At 46.9% G+C, this 23040-nt stretch overlaps 1 protein-coding gene across 1 annotated transcript in view; it reads right to left on the reverse strand.

Annotated features, from left to right (window-relative positions):
* Window positions 1-23040, reverse strand: part of MUC6 (mucin 6, oligomeric mucus/gel-forming) — a 57708-nt gene that overhangs the window by 17337 nt on the left and 17331 nt on the right. Inside the window, exons 4-17 of the mRNA XM_009906023.2 lie at window positions 22201-22288; window positions 20043-20152; window positions 15929-16136; window positions 14145-14267; window positions 13018-13138; window positions 9968-10106; window positions 9355-9459; window positions 8288-8360; window positions 7854-7991; window positions 6814-6975; window positions 6168-6262; window positions 5040-5172; window positions 4198-4447; window positions 1025-1077 (exon numbers count right to left, since the gene is read on the reverse strand). Coding sequence (XP_009904325.2) covers window positions 1025-1077; window positions 4198-4447; window positions 5040-5172; window positions 6168-6262; window positions 6814-6975; window positions 7854-7991; window positions 8288-8360; window positions 9355-9459; window positions 9968-10106; window positions 13018-13138; window positions 14145-14267; window positions 15929-16136; window positions 20043-20152; window positions 22201-22288 — 1798 coding nt within the window. The remainder of the gene's footprint in view (window positions 1-1024; window positions 1078-4197; window positions 4448-5039; window positions 5173-6167; window positions 6263-6813; window positions 6976-7853; window positions 7992-8287; window positions 8361-9354; window positions 9460-9967; window positions 10107-13017; window positions 13139-14144; window positions 14268-15928; window positions 16137-20042; window positions 20153-22200; window positions 22289-23040) is intronic.

Raw genomic sequence — 23040 nt, forward strand, 5'->3', positions numbered from 1 at the left:
AGAGGACTTGGGTGACAGGTTGGAGTTGATGATCTTTGAGGTCTTTTCCAACCTTATTGATTCTGTGATTCTATGACTAGACAGTTCCAAAAGGGAGGCACAGGATCTTGTGATCTGTTATTCTATTCCCTTTTCCTGTATCTCCCTATATAAGGAGCAGACCTTCAGGTCACATCTTTCTCTCTCCTCTCTGCTCCCAGCATGTGGCTGCTTCCATTGCTTTTCAGAATACAGAATTAACCAGGTTGGAAAAGACCTCAGAGATCATCAGGTCCAACCTATCACCCAGCGCCATCTAATCAGTGAAACCATGGCACCAAGTGCCTCAGCCAGGCTCTCTTTAAGCACCTCCAGGGATGGGGACTCCACCACCTCCCTGGGCAGCACATTCCCATGGCCAATCTCTCTTTATGGGAAGAATTTCTTCCTAACATCCTGCCCAAACTTCCCCAGCACAGCTTGAGACTGTGTCCTCTTGTTCTGGTGCTGGGTGCCTGGGAGAAGAGACCAACCCCCACCTGGCTACAACCTCCCTTCAGGCAGCTGGAGAGAGCAAGAAGGTCTCCCCTGAGCCTCCTCTTCTCCAGGCTGAACATCCTCAGCTGCCTGGGGAGGGAGGCCTGGCTGTCAGGAGTCTATTTCTGCATAGCCAAGGCCTGCTCTGGGCCTGTCTTGGGGGGTGGGAGGGCAGCGAGGCCTGGCGTCAGGGAGGTTTGGATGGCTGGGGAGATATATTTGATGCACCACTGAGGCCTGGCAGAGGCTTAGCTGAGGCCTAGATTGTGGGGGGAGGCTAAGCCAGGGCTGATTCTGAGTACCTATGCACAGCCTTTGGCTTTGGTACCTTTTGTGTTTTGTTTGCTTCTGTAAATAGTGTTTCTATTTAGCCTCCAGTTGTGAGTGAGTGTGGTTAGGTACTCCTTTGGGGTAAATTCATTCTGTCCTTAGTCTGGAGCTGTTTTCAGCTCAAACCCAAGACACGAGGGAAATGAATGTTCCCAAGTAAACCACCCCAGAGCCATACCTGCAGGATCCTGGAGCTTGGCTGTGCAGCTGAGCCTCCCATTAACACAGTAGCTAAGGGAAAAACATAGGAACAGTAACAACAACAACCATAGCAACAATAACAACATCAATAACCACAACAAAAACAGCAACAACAAAAACAGTAACAACAGTAACAACACCAACACTAACAACAACACTAACAACACTAACAACAACAGTAACAACACTAACAACACTAACAACAGTAACAAGAATAGAATAGAATAGAATAGAATAACAACAACAATAACAACAGTAACAACAAAATCAGTAACAACACTGACAACAGTAACAAGAATAGAATAGAATAGAATAACAACAATAACAACAGTAAGAACAAAATCAGTAACAACACTGACAACAACAGTAACAAGAATAGAATAGAATAGAATAGAATAGAATAGAATAGAATAGAATAGAATAACAACAACAATAACAACAGTAAGAACAAAATCAGTAACAACACTGACAACAGTAACAAGAATAGAATAGAATAGAAGAGAATAACAACAACAATAACAACAGTAAGAACAAAATCAGTAACAACACTAACAACAACAGTAACAAGAACAGAATAGAATAGAAGAGAATAGAATAACAGAATAACAATAGTAACAACAATAAAATCAGTTAACAACACTAACAACAACAGTAACAAGAATAGAATAGAATAACAGAATAATAACAACAACAGTAACAACAACAAAATCAGTAACAACACTAACAACAACAGTAACAAGAATAGAATAGAATAGAATAACAACAATAACAACAGCAACAACACAATCAGTAACAACACTGATAACAACAGTAACAAGGATAGAATAGAATAGAATAGAATAGAACAGAATAGAATAGAATAACAACAACAATAACAACAGTAACAACAAAATCAGTAACAACACTAACAACAGTAACAAGAACAGAATAGAATAGAAGAGAATAGAATAACAGAATAACAACAACAGTAACAACAATAAAATCAGTTAACAACACTAACAACAACAGTAACAAGAATAGAATAGAATAGAAGAAAATAACAGAATAACAACAACAGTAACAACAACAAAATCACTAACAACACTAACAACAACAGTAACAAGAATAGAATAGAATAACAACAATAACAAAAGTAACAACAACAATGACAGTACACCAAAATCAGTAACAACAATAAGAACAATAGTAACAACACTAACAACACTAACAACAACAGTAATAACACTAACAACAGTAACAAGAATAGAATAGAATAGAATAGAATAGAATAGAATAGAATAGAATAGAATAGAATAGAATAGAATAGAATAACAACAACAATAACAACAGTAACAACAACAGTAACAACAAAAACAGTAACAACCATAACAACCATAACAACCATAACAACAGTAACAATTACCACAACAATTACCACAACTATAACAACAGCAGCAACAACAAAACCAGTAACAATAACAAAAACAGTAGCAACAACCACAACAATAACAACAGTAACAATAACAACAGCAAAAGTAGCAACAACAAGAGTAACAACCACCAAAATGACAACAACAAAAGTAACAACAGTAAACCAACAACAATAACAGCAGTAACAACCACAATGACAACCACAGTAACAACAACAGCAAAAATACCACCACCACCACCACCACTACTACTGCTGCTACTAATGTCCATGCAAGTATCTCCTAAGAAAGAAAGGTTTGGGTGTGGGTTTTTTGGTACAATGGCTTCATGTTCCTCACCACTGGAAACATTTCATTTATGTTGCTAGCTCCTCCCCATCCTTCCAAAAGGGCCTTGAATGAGATCATCTCTCTTTACCTTCTTGTAGTATAGATTAGCATCAGTTTTCAAAGTGAGCAGCAGGGCATTCACTGTCGTGGTGACCTACCAAGCCATTCCTGAGCTTAGTCTACATCTGTCACAGAATGGCTTGGGTTGGAAGGGACCTTAATGATCATCTAATTCTAACACCCCTGCCATGGACAGGACTCCTCCTACTACATCAGGTTGCTCAAAGCCTCATCCAACCTGGTCTTAAACACTTCCAGGGATGAGGCATCTACCACTTGTCTGGGCAACCTGCTCCAGCATCTCGCCACCCTCATAGTTGCTGCTGACAAAACCTCCTACTAGGAATAATCAGATCTTACCTATTATCTCCTAATATTTTCCCTTAACATTTGCAAGCTTAAGGTAAGTCAAATTCATTTTGTTCTTTTAAGAATCTTTGTATTTTAGGAAAGGGCAAAAAAATGCCTTAAGAAAGAAACCTTTGTTATACTGGTTTGGGCTGGAATAGAGTTAATTTTCTTCCCAACAGCTTGATGGTGCTGTTCTGGACTTTGTGACCAAGACAGTGCTGGTGACACAATGTCAAGACCTTCTCTGCTTCTTAAGCTCTTCCACCAGTGAGCAGACTGAGAGCACACAAGAAGCTGGAAGGGGATACAGCCAGCACAGTGGACCCCAGCTGACCAAAGGAATATTCCAAACTATACAGCACAGAATCATAGAGTGGTCTGGGTTGGAAAGGACCTCCAAAGGTCATCTAGTCCACCTCCATCTGCAGTCAGCAGGGACATCCTCCTCTAGATCAGGCTGTTCAGAGCCCTGTACAGCCTCACCTGGAATATCTCCAGGGGTTGGGTCCTCAGCCATTTCCCTGGGCAACCTGTTGCAGTGTTCCACTACCCTTGTGGTAGCATTACCCTCGTGCTGAGCAAACAAAAGCTCAGGTAAAGAGTGAGGAAGGAAAGGTGTTTGGAGTTATGGCTGGTGCTTGTCTTCCCAAGTAACCATTATGCATGATGAATTCGTGCTACCCTGGAAATGTCTAAACATCTGCCCACTGATGGGAAGTAGTGAATTAATTCCTTACTTAGCTTTGATTGTACATGCTGCTTGGCTCATTAAATAAGCTTCATTTTGCTTATTAATAATACAGCACAGTTTAATATCTGTCCTCAGCTGAACCCACAAATGTTCTTGCTGTTGTTGTCGGATTCCCTGCTGCACCCAGCTGGAGCGAGCAAGCGGCTGTGTGGTACTTCACTGCTTACTGCTGTTGACCCTCCACAGAGACCCATGAAGCCCCCTCATGCCTGTTTTCAGTTTGTTAATCATGAAACCTGACACTCTTACCAGGTAACTCCAGCAGTGACTGTGGACTGGTCAGGTAAGATGTACTTTCTCTCGTCTATGTAGCAGGGACAGTGAGACTTCCGCACGCACTCGTGCTTGTGGTTCAGGTAGGTTCCTTGGGGACAGTGGCAGCCTTCAATGGGGATGTCAGTTGGGTGACACTCCAGGGCTCGGTTGGAGAGTGACAAACATGTCCTGTCACATGCCTGAGTGTTGTAGCTGAATGTTTGATTGCCAGTACAAGTAACAGCTGTAAAAGGAGACAAGAGTGCATGTTGAACATCATCCACATATCCTGTCCCTTGGGAAAGGCAACTCTGTTCCTGATGTGCTGCAGAGAAGGCAGACCATGAAGTGTCCAGAGAAGGGCAACGAGGCTGGGGAGGGGTCTGGAGCCCAAGCCCTATGAGGAGAGGCTGAGGGGGCTGGGGTCCTCTTCTGGAGAAGAGGAGGCTCAGGGGAGACATTACTGCTCTCTACAGTTTCCTGAAAGGAGGTTGTAGACAGGTAGAGGTTGGTCTCTTCTCCCAGGCAAGCAGCACCAGAACAAGAGGACACAGTCTGAAGCTGTGCCAGGGGAGGTTTAGGCTCAAGGTGAGGAGAAAGTTCTTCTCAGAAAGAGTAATTTGCCACTGGAATGTGCTGCCCAGGGAGGTGGTGGAGTCACCATCCCTGGAGGTGTTTAAGAGGGGACTGGATGTGGCACTTGGTGCCGTGGTCTAGTAGTCATGAGGTGTTGGGTGACAGGTTGGGCTTGATGATCTTTGGGGTCTTTTCCAACCTTATTGATTCTCTGATTCTATGATCTGTGCCAGCCTGGCAAGGGTTGTTCAGTTACTTACTGCAGTTGTCCATGACGTTTCTCCAGTTCTCCAGGATTAAACCCATTGAACCGCATGTCCGAGCATATGATCCCAGGGCAGAGCAGATGTAAGGAAAGGTCTCTTCATAATTACAGGCTTGGTAGACACACCTCTGAAACCCAATACATGGAGAGTACTCTGTTACTGAGGAGCAGGCATTTGGAGGTGTTAAACTCCAGAAGGATTCAAGAAGCCACACAGAAGTGGTGCTGAGGTGTTCCAAAAGGGAATGGATGTGGCACTTGGAGCCATGGTTTAGTAGTCAGGAGGTGCTGGGTGACAGGTTGGACTTGATGTTCTTTGAGGTCTCTTCCAACCTTATTGATTCTATGATTCTGTGACTTAATGGTGACCTGGCAGTGCTGGGTTAAGGGTTGGACTCGTTGGACTTGATGATCTTTGAGGTCTCTTCCAACCTTGGTGGTTCTGTGATTCTGTTATTCTGTGATCTTAAAACCAGGCTGGGTGGTGCCTTGAGCAACCTGCTCTAGTAGGAGGTGTGCCTGCCCATGGCAGAGGGTTGAAACTAGATGACCTTTAGGGTCCCTTCCAACCCAAGCCATTCTAGGATTCTATGAGCTCAAAGGTCTTCTCTAATCTAAATGGCTCTATAATTCTCTGATACCAGGCTGAACTGCAGGGCTAAGTCATGTGAAGTACATATTACTGCATAACTAAAGCTGATGCAAAAGATGAAGATCACACAAATACATTTAGTATCCCCCAAATGCCTTTTTTTAAGGCACTGCTTTTCACTTTTAATTTTCAAGCTGCTTTGTAGAGACTGTCAAATATAATGAGCTCAAATGTGCACGTGGGAAAATCAATACTTGGCATGGTTAAAGCTGCCATCGTGGAGAGCTGCAGCATGAGCAAAACCTCCTGCTGATTCATAGGGCTGGGCCTGGTGCCTATGAACAAACAGACTTCTAGTGTGGTGGAGACATCCTTCTCACGACCACACTTGTTCCTCAGCCTCAGTCTATTGCCAATCCAAAAGAGTGGGATACTGTATATGAGAGAACACTCTGGTCCAGATGGACCAGATGGAGCAGTCCTTGTACAGATTGACTCCATCTGTGTGCAATGTCTATCATAACTTCCTACCTTGTAGAAAGGAAGAGGGTTCACCACAGCATGGCATTTCTCAAACGCTGTGCCCTTCTTGGTGAGGACGGAGCAATGAGTCTCAGCAGATATTTCTAAGGGGAGCAAATCGTGGACACAAACCAGAGAAAGTTAGGGAAAAGAAATGGAATGAGGAAAAAAAAAAAAGACACAAGAAATGAAAAAAGCCCTGGACACACTCCTCTAGCTGAGCTTTTGGCAATGATGGATTGAACAAAAGGACAACTCCTTAGCTTGTTAGCTTGCAGACTGCTTTTGTTCAAACAGCTCAGTAGGGATTTTCTTTTTAAGCCTGATAGGAAAAAAAAAGGTCTTGAGAAGGCAAAGCCCTGAAGTTGTCACAGCACTGCTGAGCAAGTCTGAGACATCCCTGGATGTTGCAGTTTCAAAACCATCAAAACCCTCTCCTTCATCCTCTCAGTCCCATATCGCCAGAGTAGGATCTGATGAGCTTTCAGCAGACACGTCTGCTAGAAATCAGATATGTCTTGGTGACAGAACTTGTGATGCTCAGTTATTTCAGTCTCTGCTTCTCTCAGTCTCTCTCCTTCCCCTGGTGTGGGCTTGTGGAAGTGTCAGCCAAAGCTGGCTGGAAAGATCTGTTGCAACAGGATCATCTACTTACTGTTCAGCTGACTCAAAGCACAGGGGTCGATCTCTCTCTCTAGAGCAGGATGGCAATTCCCTGCCCTCCAGGAATCAACGAAGAGGGAGGCTGTCCCTTCAGTGATGTCCATGCTAGTCATGAAGTCATCTGTAGTGTCTCCATTGTAATTGCCACACAAACCTAATAACATCAGAAAGGGATGAAAAAGATGCAAATGAATCATAGAACCATAGAATGGTCTGGGTTGGAAGGGACCTCCAGAGATCATCCAGTCCAACCCCCTCTGCAGTCAGCAGGGACATCCTCAACTACTTCAAGTTGCCCAGAGCCCTCTCCAGCCTCACCTTGAATAGCTCCAGGGATGGGGCCCCAACCACTTGCCTGGGCAACCCCAGCAGCCTCCTGGTGCAGAACTTGTTCCTAACATCCAATTTAAATCTACTCTTCTCTAGTTTGATGCCATTGTCCCTTGTCTTATCACTACAGGCCTTGCTCAAAAGTCTGTCCCCAGCTTTATGCTCAGCCCTTGAAGCCCTGAAAAGCCATCAGAAGGTCTCCCTGGAACCTTCTCCTCTCCAGGCTGAACAAATCCAACTCTCTCAGCCTGGCCTTATAGCAGAGGGCTTCCAGCCCTCCCATCACCACTGTGGCTTCTCTGGCCCTGATCCACCAGGTCCCTCTCTGTGCTGTGCTGAGGAAGGTGGAGTCACACAGAATCACAGAATCACCAAGGTTGGAAGAGACCTCAAAGATCATCAAGTCCAACCTGTCACCACAGACCTCATGACTAGACCATGGCACCAAGAGCCACGTCCAATCCCCTCTTCAACACCTCCAGGGATGGTGACTCCACCTGGACTCCACTGGAGATGTTCAAGAAGCTGCAGATGTGGCACTTCAGAATATGGGGTTAGTGGCCATGGTAGTTGGGTAAATGGCTGGGCTGGATGATCCTAAAGGTCTTTTCCAACCTTAATTATTCTATGATTCTATGACTGCTAAAGTTTCAAAGCTCCACTCCTGCCTTTTCTCCTTCACATGGGGATGAGATTTCTTACCCCGGGTCCTGCCTTTGTACTGTGATCCTACTTTCAGGTAGGCCTGGAACACAGGTGTCGTTTGAACCACGAGCTCCAGCCCGAAGCTTGTATGCATGTGGATGTACATTGAGGACTGCCTGAAAACGGTGATGTCTCCTGCAAGGACAAGGATAGCTAGAAACAGGGATTCTGATGCATAGGATAGGGCAAAGTTGGGATTTGAATGCATTCTGCCTACCAATCATCTTCCACACACAACTCTCCAAGAGGCACAGCCGCAACAGCGAACATTTTAACCTTCCAACAACCCTTTGTTGTTGGCAACTGGGAGAGGAAAGATGCTGGGTTATGTAAACCAGCTGCTTAATTTAATCCTCATTAATTCATTATTTAATCTAGGTATTTTATATTGTCCTCATCAGGACTTGTGATCTTTATTCCCTTTTCTGTACCTGATTTGTAAGGCAGCTTCTTAAGTTCATCATCATCAGTGAGGAGTTCATTCTGAGAGATCACAATCTTGTCCTGTAAGAGAAGGACATGGCTCAGAAGAGATAAGCTGCACTGAAGCTATTTGTGTGCTCTTTAACCTTGGCACCTGCATTGTTGTGGTGGCTTAATGCCCATCCTGAAAACAAAGGGTGAAAGGCTTGTGAGCGCTTTGCCCTCCCTGCAGGGCATTTTCCCCCTGGGAAACTGAGTCTGTTCCACTCCCCCCTCCCTGCCCAGCTAGGGTATAAAAGGGAGGACATTGCAATCATTAGGTCTCCTTTTGCCTCCTGCCTCTCCTGGATGAGAGCTACTGCAGCTGCTTTCCTGCTCCTCTGCCACGTGATCCTTCTCCCTGCTGCCTCTGCACCTCTTCAGAGAGAGACTGGTTTTGTATTCTTGGTTTTTTTCCCCCCCTCCCATCCATCCTTGTTCCTTGCCCTTGTGAACCTTACCTGTTATTGTTATATACATATATATACTGTTTAAGGAAAACTCTTTACCTCTCTACTTCCAAGCTGACTCCAAATTATTGCTTGGTGGATTTGCTCCTTCCCTTTCCTTTTTTTCCCCTCTCTGTTGGGAGGGAGGAGGACTGGGGGAGAGATTCTCAGCCTTGCCCCCATCTGAGCTCTTTACTCCCAGTTAAGGCTCAAACCACTACAATTGTCAATGACCTATCTGATAGGAACAGGTGGATTCCAGCTTTTCCCCCATGTTATTCACCTTCCACATTTCACTTTTCATGCTTCACTTTTCATACTTCACTTTCCATATTTATTTCACTTTTTATATACATTTCACTTTCCATACTTCACTTTTCATACTTTACTTTTCATGTTTATTTCACTTTCCATATCTCACTTTTCACTTCAGACACAGCAGTTGATGTGGCAAAGAGGATCTGTACTGTACATGCATGACCTGACTTCCCTATCTCTTCCCTATATTTTTCAGTTCAGGCTACTGGCAATGACTTTCAGTACTGGTTACTGACAGGCTGGAGAGACCCTGTGAAGGGAGCACTGACCTTTGAAGACAGGTAGATGATAGCACTGAGTGATGTCTCAGAATGAGAGTAGCCAGACTTTTCATACACAGCCATTAGGGTTCCATTGTGTGGCAGGCTGGAGCTCTGGAGGAAAACAGGAGAGGGAAGTCTGTGTCAGAATAACAACAAAGTGCAGAATAAATCTGTGTTGTAGGAAGAGTGTGCATTCCAAGTGGAAAACAAAACCAGACTGAAATATATTGGGGAGACCTTCCCACTCTCTACAACTACCTTAAAGTAGGTTGTAGTGAGGTGGGTGTTGGTGTGTTCCTCCAAGTAGCAAGTGATAGCATGAGAGTAAGTGTCCTCAACTTGGACCAAGGGAGGTTTAGGTTGGATATCAGGGAAAATTCCCTTGCTAAAGGGGTTGATGAGCCCTGGAACAGGTATCCCAGAGCAGTGGTAGAGTCCCCATCCCTGGAGGCATCTCAAAGACTTGTAGGTGTGGTGCTGAGGGACACAGTTTAGCAGCAGACTTGGTAGCGTTGGGTTAATAGTTGGACTTGATGACCTTAGGGGTCCTTTTCAGCCTAAATGATCCTGTGATTCTCTTTCTAATCAAGATTGTGTGTTTCTGGACTGCAGGAATTACCTTCATAAGGACATAAGTGCAAACCCCATGGAACCTGTATGGTCTAGAATCAAATGTGGTCACAAAGGAGCCTCCTTCCAGCGAACACCTTCCAGGGCAGGGCAGCTCTTTGCAGTTCCACTGACCCATCAGACACGTGCTGAGGAAAACAAGATGTTTGGTCTGAGGTTATTCTCATACTAGGTCACCATTCACCAGCAGAGGATTGGATCCTCCTGTCTGGAGGTTTTGCTGTAGCTGCTCAAGGTGCAAAATGGGTTAGTAAACACAGTGTGACATATCTGCACATCCTGAACTTGCATTTCCACTGGTGTGACATCTATTAATGGGCTAAAAACTTAGTGATACATATATCATTTCTACCACTTTTCCCCTTTCTATGTTCGCCTTTTCTCTGCATCTATCAGTTGAAGTTGTTCATCTCCATTGTAAGTTGCTGGACTCTCCTATAGATTGTTAGTAAACTTTCATCAACAGGTAAGTCGTGAAAGACAAAGTTCACTGACACAGTTCTGAGGATCTGTGGTGGTTTGAGCCTTAACTGGGATCTAAGGGGGCTCAGATGGGGGCAAGGCTGAGAAACCTTCCCCTGTTTCCCTCTGCCCCATTTCCCAATAGAGAGAGAAAAAAGGGAAGGAGCAAATCCACCAAGAAATAGTTTGGAGTTGGTCTGGAAGTAGAGAGGTAAAAAATTTTCTTTAAATAATATATATATATATACATGTGTGTATATATATATGTGTGTGTGTGTGTGTGTATATGCATATATATAAAAAACAGTAACAGGAAGGGTTCACAAGGGTAAGGAACAAGGATGGATGAGGAAAAAATAAGAATACAAAACCAGTCTCTTTGAAGAGGCATGGATGTAGCAGGGAGAAGGATCAGGCCTGACCACATGGCAGAGAAGCAGGGAGCCAGCAGCAGTCCTCATCCAGGCAAAGGCAGGGGCCAAGAGAGCTAATGGCTGCAGTGTCCTCCTTTTTACAGGCTTGCTGGACAGGGAGGGGGAGTGGAACAGATTGACTCAGTTTCCCAGGGGGAAAACACCCCCCCAGGGAGGGCAATTCCCTCACAGGTCCTCCCTCTCTGCTTTCAGTATGGGCATAACCCATCACAGGATCCAGTTTCATAATTTATCCTTTATTCTATTTATTGGCATCATGATAGCAAGGGAAGCAACACCAGAAAAAACCCAAACCTGATTCCACTTCTGAGGGGGGGAGAGAAACTTTCCACATTTAAAAAATATTGTAATGATTTCCTGTTGCAAACCAGAAGTTCAGTTTTCAGCAGTGATCAGAAATTGCCAGGAAGAAATTGAAAACACAAGAGAGGTGGTTTGTACTGATTTGACCTCCACATCTGGCTGATGGCTGCTCACAAGCAGTGTCCCCCAGGGTTCACTACTGGGTGAGGGGAGCAAGGCACCCTCAGTAAGCTTGCAGGTGACACCAAACTGGGTGGCTGTGTTGATCTGCTAGAGGGTAGGCAAGGTTCATTCAGCAGGACCTGGGCAGGTTAGATTGATGAGACAAGGTTCAACACGGTCAAGTGGCAGGTCCTGCACTCGGGTTGTAACAACCCCGTGGTAAGCTACAGTCTTGGGGATGTCCAGTTCTGCATCCAGTTCTGGAGCCCCTATTATAGGAAGGATCTGGACATGCTGGAGTGTGTCCAGAGAAAGGCCATGAGAATGAGTAGAGGGCTGGAGCTGCTCTGCTATGAGGACAGACTGAGAGAGTTGGGGTCATGCAGTCTGGAGAGGAGAAGGCTTCAAGGAGACCTAATTGTGACCTTCCAGTATCTTAAGGGTGCCTACAAGAAAGCTGAGGAGGGACTTTTTAGGGTGTCAGGGAGTGATAGGACTGCAGGGGATAGATCCAAGCTAGAGGAGGGGAGATTCAGATTGGATATTAGGAAGTTCTTCCCCAGCAGGGTGATGAGAGACTGGCACAAGTTGCCCAGGGAGGTGGTGGAAGCCTCCTGCCTGGAGGTGTTTGCAGCCAGGCTGGAGGTGGCTGTGAGCAACCTGCTGTGGTGTGAGGTGTCCCTGCCCATGGCAGGGGGGTTGGACCTGGCTGATCCTTGAGGTCCCTTCCAACCCTGACAATTCTATGTTTCTATGTGTGTTTGGAAAGCTGCAACTTCGAAAGGGACTTGGGGGTATCGTTGGCAGTTGACTGAACATGAGTCAGCAGTGCCCAGGTGGCCAAGAAGGCCAATGGCATCCTGGCTTGTATTAGAAACACTGTGGCCAGCAGGAACAGGGAGGGCATCATGCCCCTGTACTTGGCACTGGTGAGGTCATACCTTGAATGGTGTGTTCAGTTCTGGGCCCTTCACTACAGCAAAGACACTGAAGAGCAGGAGCACGTCCAGAGAAGGGCAGCAAGGCTGGAGAAGGGCCTGGAGCACCTGGGCTACAAGAAAGGGCTGAAGGGCCTGGGGATAAGGAGGCTGAAGGGAGACCTTCTTGCCTTCTACAACTACCTGAAGGGAGGATGGAGTGAGAAGGGGACAAGCCTCTTCTTCCTGGTGGCAAGTGACAGGACTAGAGCACATGGATACAAATTGCAGCAGAGGAGGCTCAGGCTGGATGTTAGGAAATATTTCTTCACTGAAAGGGTTTTCAGATGTTGGAATAGTCTGTCCAGGGCAGTGGTGGAGTCACCATCCCTGGAAGTATTTAAATGTGTGGACCTGGCACTTAGGGACATGGTTTAGTGGTGACTTGGCAGTGCTGTGTTGAAGGCTGGACTGGATGATCTTGAAAGTCCCTTCCAACCCAAGATATTCTGTGATTCTGTGAGATAAAAACGTTGCTGCTTTAAGTGGCCTGCAGGAGCATTCCTATCTGTTCAGATTACCCAGGAAATGAGACACCTGCATCTCCAGTTGCACATCTGTGCTTTGTGGCACTCAGGGAAGGTGGCCTCAGAGATGGTGTGACACATTTGCAGCTGCCCTCTTAGAAGCTGGGCTGCATTTCCCCATCTCTTGGTGAGGAGACCTCCCACCCTCTGATGAAAGTGCCTGCTGCTACTCACCAGGTCCTACATGCTGCTTTCATGGTCTCTCCAGGAGCATATATTTTGCCATTCAGTGAACATGGACACTGCTCAATGTGAACACAAGTTCTGTTCTTTGAGATGTCATCAAGAATGGTTCCTGCCAGAGAAGGTAAGCAACATAAATACTTCTCCATGTCCTTCCTTAGCACTAAAGATATTATACATCAGATACCTTCCAAAATGAGCTTGAGAATCATGGAATGATAGAGCCATTTTTGTTGGAGAAAAACATTTAAGAAGAACAAATCAAACCATTCTCTAACTCTGCCAAGGCTGGTGCTAAACCATGGCCCTCAGCACCACATCTGTGCATCTTTCAAACATCTCCAGGGATGGGCATTCAATCACCTCCCTGGAAAGTCTGTTTCGGTGTTTGAGAACTTCAGTGAAGAAGTTTGTCCAACCTAAACCTCCTCTAGTGGAGTTAGAGGCTATTTCCTCTCATTCTGTCACTTGTTACTAGGGAGATCAACCCTCACCTGGCTCCAGCCTCCTTTCAGGGAGTAGCAGAGAGACAGAAGTTCTCCCCACAGCTTCCTTTTCTCCAGGCTAAACAACCCCAGTTCCCTCAGCCACTCCTCACAAGACCCTTCACCAGCTTCAGCAGCAGATGACTGCAGACTGTTAGCAGCTTGGAGTCAGCCAGGACAGCAGACCTGAGCTGGCTACAGGTGATTGCAGACTATGAACACCAGGCTCAGTATGAAGAGGGAGGTTTCTTGAGGATGGTGGGGGTTTTGTTTGGGTGTTTGCCTTTTTCTGGGCTTTTTGCTGCCCTGCTTCTCTTTGTGTTCCCATGCACTGCTGTACCTCTGCTGGGCTGAGTATAACTTTGTTTGCTTTCTGTTGGTGTTGGCATTAGTTTGGCTGCCTCATAAAATCCATTTTCATCTCATGGTGCTCCTCTCCTTTTCCTGATCAGGGGTCACTGGGTGCTGGAGTTTAGCCCTGGGTATGAGTCAAACATAGGCAGAGTTCTAGCAGCACAATGCCCTGCAATGCACTGCTAGGTCATTATTAAGAAACCTATTCCACTTGACTGGATACATGCCAAAACCCATTTGTATGGGCCATTTAGAATATGATGGATACAGAACTGTTACCTTCTGGACAAAAGCAGCCATAGGTACAGTGACTGGAACAGCTGTACTCGGGGTTGGAACAGGTTTTAATGCATGGAGAACCACATTCCTCATAGATCTGGTTGGCAGAACACGTTCCCACAGCTGCAACAACAAGCAGGGAAAATGTTAAGGCTCCTGAAGTGTACACACAAAAGAATTTCTCATCTGCCACCTGGGGTGGAGAAGACCTTGTGATTTCTGGCACTAACATTCCCTTACCTTGCCTCAGCACTCAGTTCATCAGCTGAGTATTCACCATTAGCACTCCATTCCCTCTGGCTTTGATTCATTTTTGATGTCCTCTCTATTAGAAACTCCAAGGGCAGGAGATTGAACACATCTAAGTGCCAGGGCCCACATTGGCCCCAACCACCCCAGGCAGTGCTACAGGCTGGGGTCAGAGGGGCTGGAGAGCAGCCAGGCAGAAAGGGACCTGGGGACACTGGTTGACAGCAGCTGAACAGGAGCCAGCAGTGTGCCCAGGGGGCCAAGAAGACCAATGGCATCCTGGCCTGCATCAGGAACAGTGTGGCCAGCAGGAGCAGGGAAGTCATTCTGCTCTGTACTCAGCACTGGTTAGCCCACACTGTGAGTCCTTTGTCCAGTTCTGGGCTCCTCAGGTTAGGAAAGATGTTGAGATGCTGGAAGGTGTCCAGGGAAGGGCAAGAAAGCTGGGGAGGGGTCTGGAGCACAGCCCTGTGAGGAGAGACTGAGGGAGCTGGGGTTGCTTAGCTGATTCAACTTTTAGCAAAAGGGATCAAAGACTTCAGAGGCCATTTAGAATTCTCCCCCACCCCCCCCCCCCCCCCTTCATTGACTAATTTGCTAAGTACAATAAGGAAAAAACTATGTTAAGAGAAAAAAAAGTCTTCTGTTGGAAGTCTGAGAAAATCAACAGATTTCACTTGGTGGATGCTCCTCTCTTTTATGGTCACAGGAAGGACCTGCACCTATTGGAGCAGCTCCAGAGGAGGCCATAAAAATGATCCAAGGGCTGGAATCTCTGAGGACAGGCTGAGAGAGTTGGGGTTGTTTAGCCTGGAGAACAGAAGGCTCCAGGGAGACCTTTTGGTGGCTTTTCAGTATTTAAAGCAAAGATGGAGACAGTGTTATGAGCAGGGCCTGTTGATACAGGGCAAGAAGTGATGGCTGCAAACTTAAAGCCATCTTTGGGTGGTTTTTCAGTATTTAAAGCAAAGATGAAGACAGTGTTATGAGCAGGGCCTGATGATAACAGGGCAAGAAGTGATGGCTGCAAACTTAAAGCCATCTTTGGGTGGTTTTTCAGTATTTAAAGTAAATATGGAGACAGTGTTATGAGCAGGGCCTGATGATAACAGGGCAAGAAGTGATGGCTGTAAACTTAAAGAGGGAGATTCAGACCAGATAGAAGAATTTTTTGACACTGATGGTGGTGAAACCCTGTCCCAGACTGCCCAGAGAGGGGTTAGATGCCTCAACCCTGGAACTGTTGCAGGTGGGGTTGTCTGGGGCTCTGAGCAACCTGCTTTATTTGAAGATTGCAGAGGGTCCTGTCCAAGCCAAATCATTCTGTGATTTGATTTAGACATGGGAGCTGTGTTTCCTGCTTCCTTCTTCTCTTTGAGGTTTCCACACTCTCCTCAATGCTTTACTGCTCTGCAGAAATGGTCTTTGATGTCAGAGAGTAGAGACTTTTCTATCAGTTGATTTAAATACCACTGGATTACCATTCTCAGTCTGTGTAAGATGTAGCAAGGTTAAGTATGGTCACTGGAACTTACAGCAGAGGTTTTCAGTCCTCCAGTTGTACACTGTTTGGTGGGACATGGCACACTGCCTTGAATACTCTGAGAGGGTGGAGCAGGTGCAGTTGTTTTGCCCTGGCTCACTGCAGTCCTGCATGTCCAGCTGGCAGCGGACAACAAACCCGTCCTTTGGCACGGTGCAAGTCGGTGACACCAAGTTCAGTAGCTGAGAGCAGATCATGGCCTAGATGGAAAGAGAAAGAGAATTGTTCCTAGCAGTGTTTTCCCCACATAGGAAGCCAAAACAGCATTGGAATCCCAGCATGGTGGGGGTTGGGAGGGACCTCTGGAGCTCATCCAGTCCAACCCTCCTGCTAAAGCAGGGCACCCCCAGCAGCTTGCCCAGGAGCACAATGGCCAGGAGGGGTTGGAAGCTCTCCAGAGAAGGAGACTCCACAATCTTTCTGTGCAGCCTGCTCATCATCATGGCGCCGACCGTCGCCATGGGTGGAGGCAACCTGAACCTGAAGAAGGACATTGAGAGACTTGAAGGTGTCCAGAGAAGGGCAACGAGGCTGGGGAGAGGCCTTGAGCACAGCCCTGTGAGGAGAGGCTGAGGGAGCTGGGGTTGCTTAGCCTGCAGAAGAGGAGGCTCAGGGGAGACCTCATTGCCCTCTACAACTACCTGAAAGGTGGTTGTAGCTGGGAAGGGGTTGGTCTCTTTTCCCAGGCAGCCAGCACCAGAACAAGAGGACACAGTCTCAAGCTGTGCCAGGGGAAGTTTAGGCGCGCAGTGAGGAGAAAGTTCTTCACTGAGAGAGTTGTTTGTCATTGGAATGTGCTGCCCAGGGAGGTGGTGGAGTCCCCATCCCTGGAGGTGTTCAAGAGGGGATTGGATGTGGCACTTGGTGCCATGGTCTGGTCATGAGGTCTGTGGAGACAGCTTGGACTGGATGATCCTTGAGGTCTCTTCCAACATTGGTGATACTGTGATACTGAAGAAGAGATGGCACCCCCAGACCCTGAGCAATGTGCAGAAGGTGTGGAAGGCCGAGCAGAAGCATGAGGCCGAGCGGAAGAAGATCGAGGAGCGGCAGAGGGAGCTGCAGGAGCAGCGAGCGCGGGAGGAGCTGCAGCGATACGCCGAGGACATGGGCACCGTCGGGTGAGCTGCTGCTGCCTCCTCTCGGGCTGCTCCTGACCGCTCCCTGCCGTGCCCTGGGCACAAGTGCTGAGTGGTGAGGTGGTGCTGGTGTTCCTGGGGCCTCTCAGAGAGGTTTGGTTTAATGTCTCTGGTGATAAAACATTTCCACTCCTCGTAGTGAGCATTCAAGTGTGGCTTTTGGAGCCCCAGGCTGTGGCTTTTTGTGTCCCGAGTTGTGAGAGAGAAATTGTTGCCAGTGAGGGTGGGCAGACACTGACACAGGCTGCCCAGGGAGGCTGTGGCTGCCCCCTGCCTGGAGGTGCTCAAGGTCAGGCAGGATGAGGCCTTCAGCAACCTGGGCTGGTGAAGTGTGTCCCTGCCCATGGCAGTGAGGTTGGAACTGGATGATCTTGAAGGTCCCATCCAACCCAACCCATTCTGGTCTTGGGTGACGGGTTGGACTGGATGATCTTTGAGGTCTCTTCCAACCTTCTTGATTCTATGATTCTATCCACCATCCTCACATCAAAGAATTTTCTGTTCCTGTTCAGATGGGACCTCCTGGGCTGCAGTTTATTCCCACTGGACCCTGCCCTGTCACCGGTCACCACCGACAAGAGTCTGGCTCCCAAAATCTCTGCTAGTTTTGAGTTTCTTCCTGGTTTGCTGTTGTTCTTTCCTTCCCCTACAGTACATTATATGCATTTGACCTAAAATGCAGGAGAGTTTCTCACCTAGAAGGGAATGTAAACCCATTGTGGAGCAGAAGGATCTTAATATGTTGAACTAGTTCCATTTCTTGTTGAGCTGAAAGTTCAGCTGTTCTTTCAGTGCCAAAACTCCCCTAAGAATGGGTGAGAACAGTACAGGTGGAGAGTATGTCACCTTCTGGGGCTGTTTAGTCACAGTATCACAGCACCACCAAGGTTGGAAGAGACCTCAAAGATCTTCGAGTCCAACCTGTCACCACAGACCTCATGACTAGACCATGGCACCAAGTGCCACATCCAATCCCCTCTTGAACACCACCAGGGATGGGGACTCCACCACCTCCCTGGGCAGCACATTCCAATGTCTGGAGAGGAGAAGACTGAGAGGGGATCTGATCAATGTCAAAGAGGGAGGGGACAAGGACAGCCTCTGCTCACTTGTGCCCTGGGATAGCACAAGAGGCCCTGGATGGAAACTACAGGACAGGAGGTTCCACCCCAACTTGAAGAAGAACTTCTTTATTGTCACAGAGCACTGGAGCAGACTGCCCAGAGAGGTGGTGGAGTCTCCTTCTCTGGAGACTTTCAAGGCCTGTCTGGATGTGTTCCTGTGTGACCTGTGCTGGATTCTGTGGTCCTGCTCTGGCAGGGGGGATGGACTCTAAGACCTCCAGAGGTCCCTCCCAACCCCTAACATCCTGTGAGCCTGTGATTCTGGAGATTCAGTTCCAGGACAAACATCCCTGATGTGAGGATAGCAACATTCATTCCCCTGTGAGCAACCATTTGGTTGGGTTGTCATGGTGCCCACTGCAGTATAAGTGGAGACAATATCAAACAATTGAACCTCCCAGCCAACAGAAGCTTTCCACCAGAACAAAGTAATTTTGTTATGTGAATAAAATCCTCTCCAGAAAAATGTCTTCCTCACAGGGCCCACAGAACCTCCTGCTCTTTACTTTTGCTCTTCCTGCTCAAGAGATGCTACAAAAGAATGTTCCTCTGTTTTCCTGGTCTGGAAAAAGCACAATCCCAGAAAGGTTCTAGCTGGTTCTTCCTCTGTAGTATGAAAGCTAGACTTTAGGGAGAGGAATGGCTTCTGTGCTCAGACTAAGAGATTCTTAGCTTGCTAGACAAAGGAGATGAAATTGTTAAGGGAAGAAAAGGAAAAACCTCCTCTTTCTGTTAAAAACTTGTTAAGCAGTCTTTAATTACTAGTAACTTAGGTACTCTATGCAAATAAGTACATGGGAATTGCAAAGCCAGACCATATCCTTGTGAGGTAGTAAAAGCAGCAGCCAAAGAGCATGGGCATTTCATGTGAAGTGAAATGGGCACTTGCCATCAGGTATATGGTGACCTTATGACCTCCTAAGCAGAAAAAAAGAACACATTGCTGGGAGAAACTGTGGGGTTTCCATCTCCTCAGCTTGGAAAATCCACCCAGGAGACAGTCAAAGCCCAGGAGGTTGGCCCTGTTATGGAGGCTGCTATCTGGCAGCACCTTTAAAGCACCATTGTATGCCCTCAGGTCTGGACAGCTTATAGGGTCAGGCCTTCAGTGGGTCAGTAAAGCTCTTCACAGCTTCACTGGTTTCCCATCTGATGGCTTGCATGGAATTTCAGACAGCTATGAGCTGGTAAGTTGATATGAGAGATAGAATTACACTGAGATAATAAACCCCTCCGAAATACCTATGAATCTCTTTCCAAATGTACTTTAATGGAAAGAACTCCTTTGCTCCCAGGCCCACAGGATGTCAGGGGTTGGAAGGGACTGATGGAGACCATGGAGTCCAACCCCCTGCCAGAGCAGGACCATAGAATCTACCTCAGGTCACACAGGAACACATCCAGATGGGTCTGGACAGTCTCCAGAGCAGGAGACTCCATAACCCCTCTGAGCAGTCTGCTCCAGGGCTCTGTGACCCTCACAGTGCAGAAGTTCCTCCTCATGTTGAGGTGCAACCTCCTGTGCTGGAGTTTACATCCATTACCCCTTGTCCTGTCCCAGGGTGCAACTGAGCAGAGCCTGTCCCTGTCCCCTCCCTCTTGACCCCCAACCCTCAGATATTTATAGACATTTATGAAATCCCCTCTCAGACTTCTCCTCTCCAGTCTAAAAAGCCCCAGAGCTCTCAGCCTAGGGCTCTCTCCTATCATGCTGTACAAATGTTGATTTATCCATTTGGATGGAAGTCTTTGAAACCACTGCCTCTCCACAGCTGATTTCTCTCTCTCTCCTCCACCTCTGTCAAGCACCAAGCTGCAGAAAGGCCAAGAAGATCTTTCTTACATATTTGTTGTGAGGAGTGGTGGAGACTGCTATCTCCTCAGACAGGCAGATCTCTGATGGATCATCCATTTTCTGTAATGCAGCAAATTTGTATGTATCCAGCAGTTTACCTGCAAATGGAAGTGTTAGAATTTGTCAGGAAGAAGCCCACATGGATTTGCTTCCTTGCTGCGAGGTAGCAAAATGTAAATTCTCCTCTTGGACTGAGAAAGGTCCTAATAATTCATCTTCCTGATGATGACAGCCACCTCTTTTGCCTTTTAACTGCTGCAACCAGCTTGATCACATCTCTGAGCTGTTTCCTTATCCATCACATCCACCACCTGACATTATACCAGCAGCTGCTCTTCTCCTGCCAGCTCTGTTATCTCTTGCCAGCTGCTGATTCATGCCTCCTCATCACTCATTCTTGTATTTCCCCCTGCATGCTGGGGTTAAAGTCTTCACTACCCCTAAAATATTGTGTGTTTTTAGAACTCTCTTCTGTGATGTGGATGGAAAACTGCATCTGGCTGTGTGAATCTGAGAGCAGTTTACTGTTCTCTGTAGCTCAGTTTAGCAGTGTGCTTTAGAAACACATCTTCCACACATCCCTGCTGCATCCAATCTGATTTCCATGGTGGAGTACTCTTGGCATACAGAGTTCCTTTAAGCTGAAGCCAAACCAGAAGATGTTCTCCAAGAGTGTGTGTAGTGTGCTCCAACTGCTAGTGGGCATTAGCACAACAGACCAGATTAGAGTGACTCTGAAGTGAACCCCCCCCAAACCACATGCAGATGTCAAGTTCCCAGCACCATTGTGCTCTCAAGATCTACCTTTAGTGAGACAAGCTACTTATTAATGGTTTTGTCCTCTTATGTTCTTTCTTTTGCTATAGCCTCATTCTTGCTTCTTTGTGCCTTGCTATGAACCCAGACTGGTGGGAAGGTTAGGTGAGGCTCTGAGCCCTGCAACTTGCTTCTGAATGATAACAGAGTTCTTGTTGCTTGTCTGAGGAACCCACAGTATTAGAATCAAAGCAAATAATGAGGCTGGATGTTAGGAAGAAGTTCTTCCCAGACAGAGAGAGTGGCCATGGGAATGTGCTGCCCAGGGAGGTGGTGGAGTCACCATCACTGGAAGTGTTTAAGAAGAGCCTGGATGAGGCACTTGGTGCCATGATTTGGTTGATTAGATGGTGTTGGGTGAGAGGTTGGACTTGGTGATCTCAAGGGACTTGATGATCTCAAAGGACTTGGTGATCTCAAAAAATAGAGTAGAATAGAACAGAATAAACCAGGTTGGAAGAGACCTTCAAGATCATTGCGTCCAACCCATCAACCAATCCAACACCACCTAAACAACTAACCCATGGCACCAAGCACCCCATCAAGTCTCCTCCTGAACACCTCCAATGACGGCGACTCCACCACCTCCCCAGGCAGCACATTCCCATGGGCAATCACTCTCTCTGTATAGAACTTCTTCCTCACATCCAACCTAAACCTCCCCTGGCACAGCCTGAGACTGTGTCCTCTTGTTCTGGTACTGGCTGCCTGGGAGAAGAGACCAACCTCTGCCTGTCTACAACCTTCCTTCACGGAGTTGTAGAGAGTGATAAGGTCACCCCTGAGTCTCTTTCTCTCCAGGCTAAGCAACCCCAGCCCCCTCAGCCTCTCCTCACAGGGCTGTGCTCCAGACCCCTCCCCAGCCTTGTTGCCCTTCTCTGGGCACCTTCCAGCAAGTCAACCTCCTTCCTAAACTGAGGGGCCCAGAACTGGACACAGGACTCAAGGTGTGGCCTAAGCAGTGCTGAGCATAGGGCAGAATGACTTCAATGCTCCTGCTGGCCACACTGTTCCTGATGCAGGCCAGGATGCCATTGGCCCTCTTGGCTGCCTGGGCACACTGCAGGCTCATGTTCAGCCTACCATCAACCAGCACCCCCAGGTCCTTCTCTACCTGGCTGCTCTCCAGCAGGTCTTTTCCAACCTGGTTCATTCTATTCTATTCTAATGGGCTGTAGGATCATAAGAAGACAAAAACTGGTGACCTTTGGGAGTGTTTCACTCAATATTGACACTCAGTGAGCAGTCAGGACAAAGTTAGTACAGCATTAACCTTCCACCTTGGCTGAATTTAGCTACTTCTTCCATCTGACCTGTCTTTGGAGCTTACCTTCACTCACAAAGTCATTCAGTTCATAGCCATCATAATTCCCACACATTCCACAGATCTTCCCCATGTATTTTTTTTCAGTCAACACCTAAAATGAAACAAAACAAAACATTTAAAAGCACCACCCTGAGTAAAATTACCTCTCCAGCATTACCTTCCTCAAACAGGTGCACTTCAAGGATCCAGTTCAAGGTAATCCTCCTCATTAAATTCAATGACTTGACTGGAGGAAGAGTTTTGGAAGCCATAACTTACCTGAAGTGATCCTGCAGGAAGGCTTCTGAGGGACTTCACATCAGGGTCTAACAACAGGACAAGGGGGAATGGTTTGAAGCTGAGGCAGAGTAGGGTTTGACTGGAGCTTAGGAAGAAGTTGCTCAGTATGAAGGTGGTGAGGCTCTGGAACAGGCTGCCCAGGGAGGTTCTGGATGCCTCTTCTCTGGGGGTGTTCAAGGCCAGGTTGGATGAGGCCTTGAGGAGCCAAAATCTAGTTGAGGGGTGTCCCTGCCTGTGGTGGGGAGGTTGGAATAGATGATCTCTGTGGTCCCTCCCAGCCTGAGCCATTCTATGACTCAACCAAGAGCCAAATGGTGATTATTGCCACTTTCTGATTCAATGAAAGAATAAGATCCTGAGACACTTGCAGAGAATACTTTAAAGAGACAGAAGAAAAGGGGTAAAAAAAAGGGAAGTGATGCTGTTTCCTTGCTTGAATTTCAGGTTTGTTCTCTTTAGAAAACAAAGGTTACAGGAAGAAAATCTGATTTCTGAAGAAGGTTATTCAACTATTGCTCTGGAGAGTAAAGTGGCACTATGATTACTGGCTACAAACAATGACTT

The sequence above is a fragment of the Dryobates pubescens genome, chromosome 22 (assembly GCF_014839835.1).
Source record: "Dryobates pubescens isolate bDryPub1 chromosome 22, bDryPub1.pri, whole genome shotgun sequence".
Taxonomy (NCBI): Eukaryota; Metazoa; Chordata; class Aves; order Piciformes; family Picidae; genus Dryobates; species Dryobates pubescens.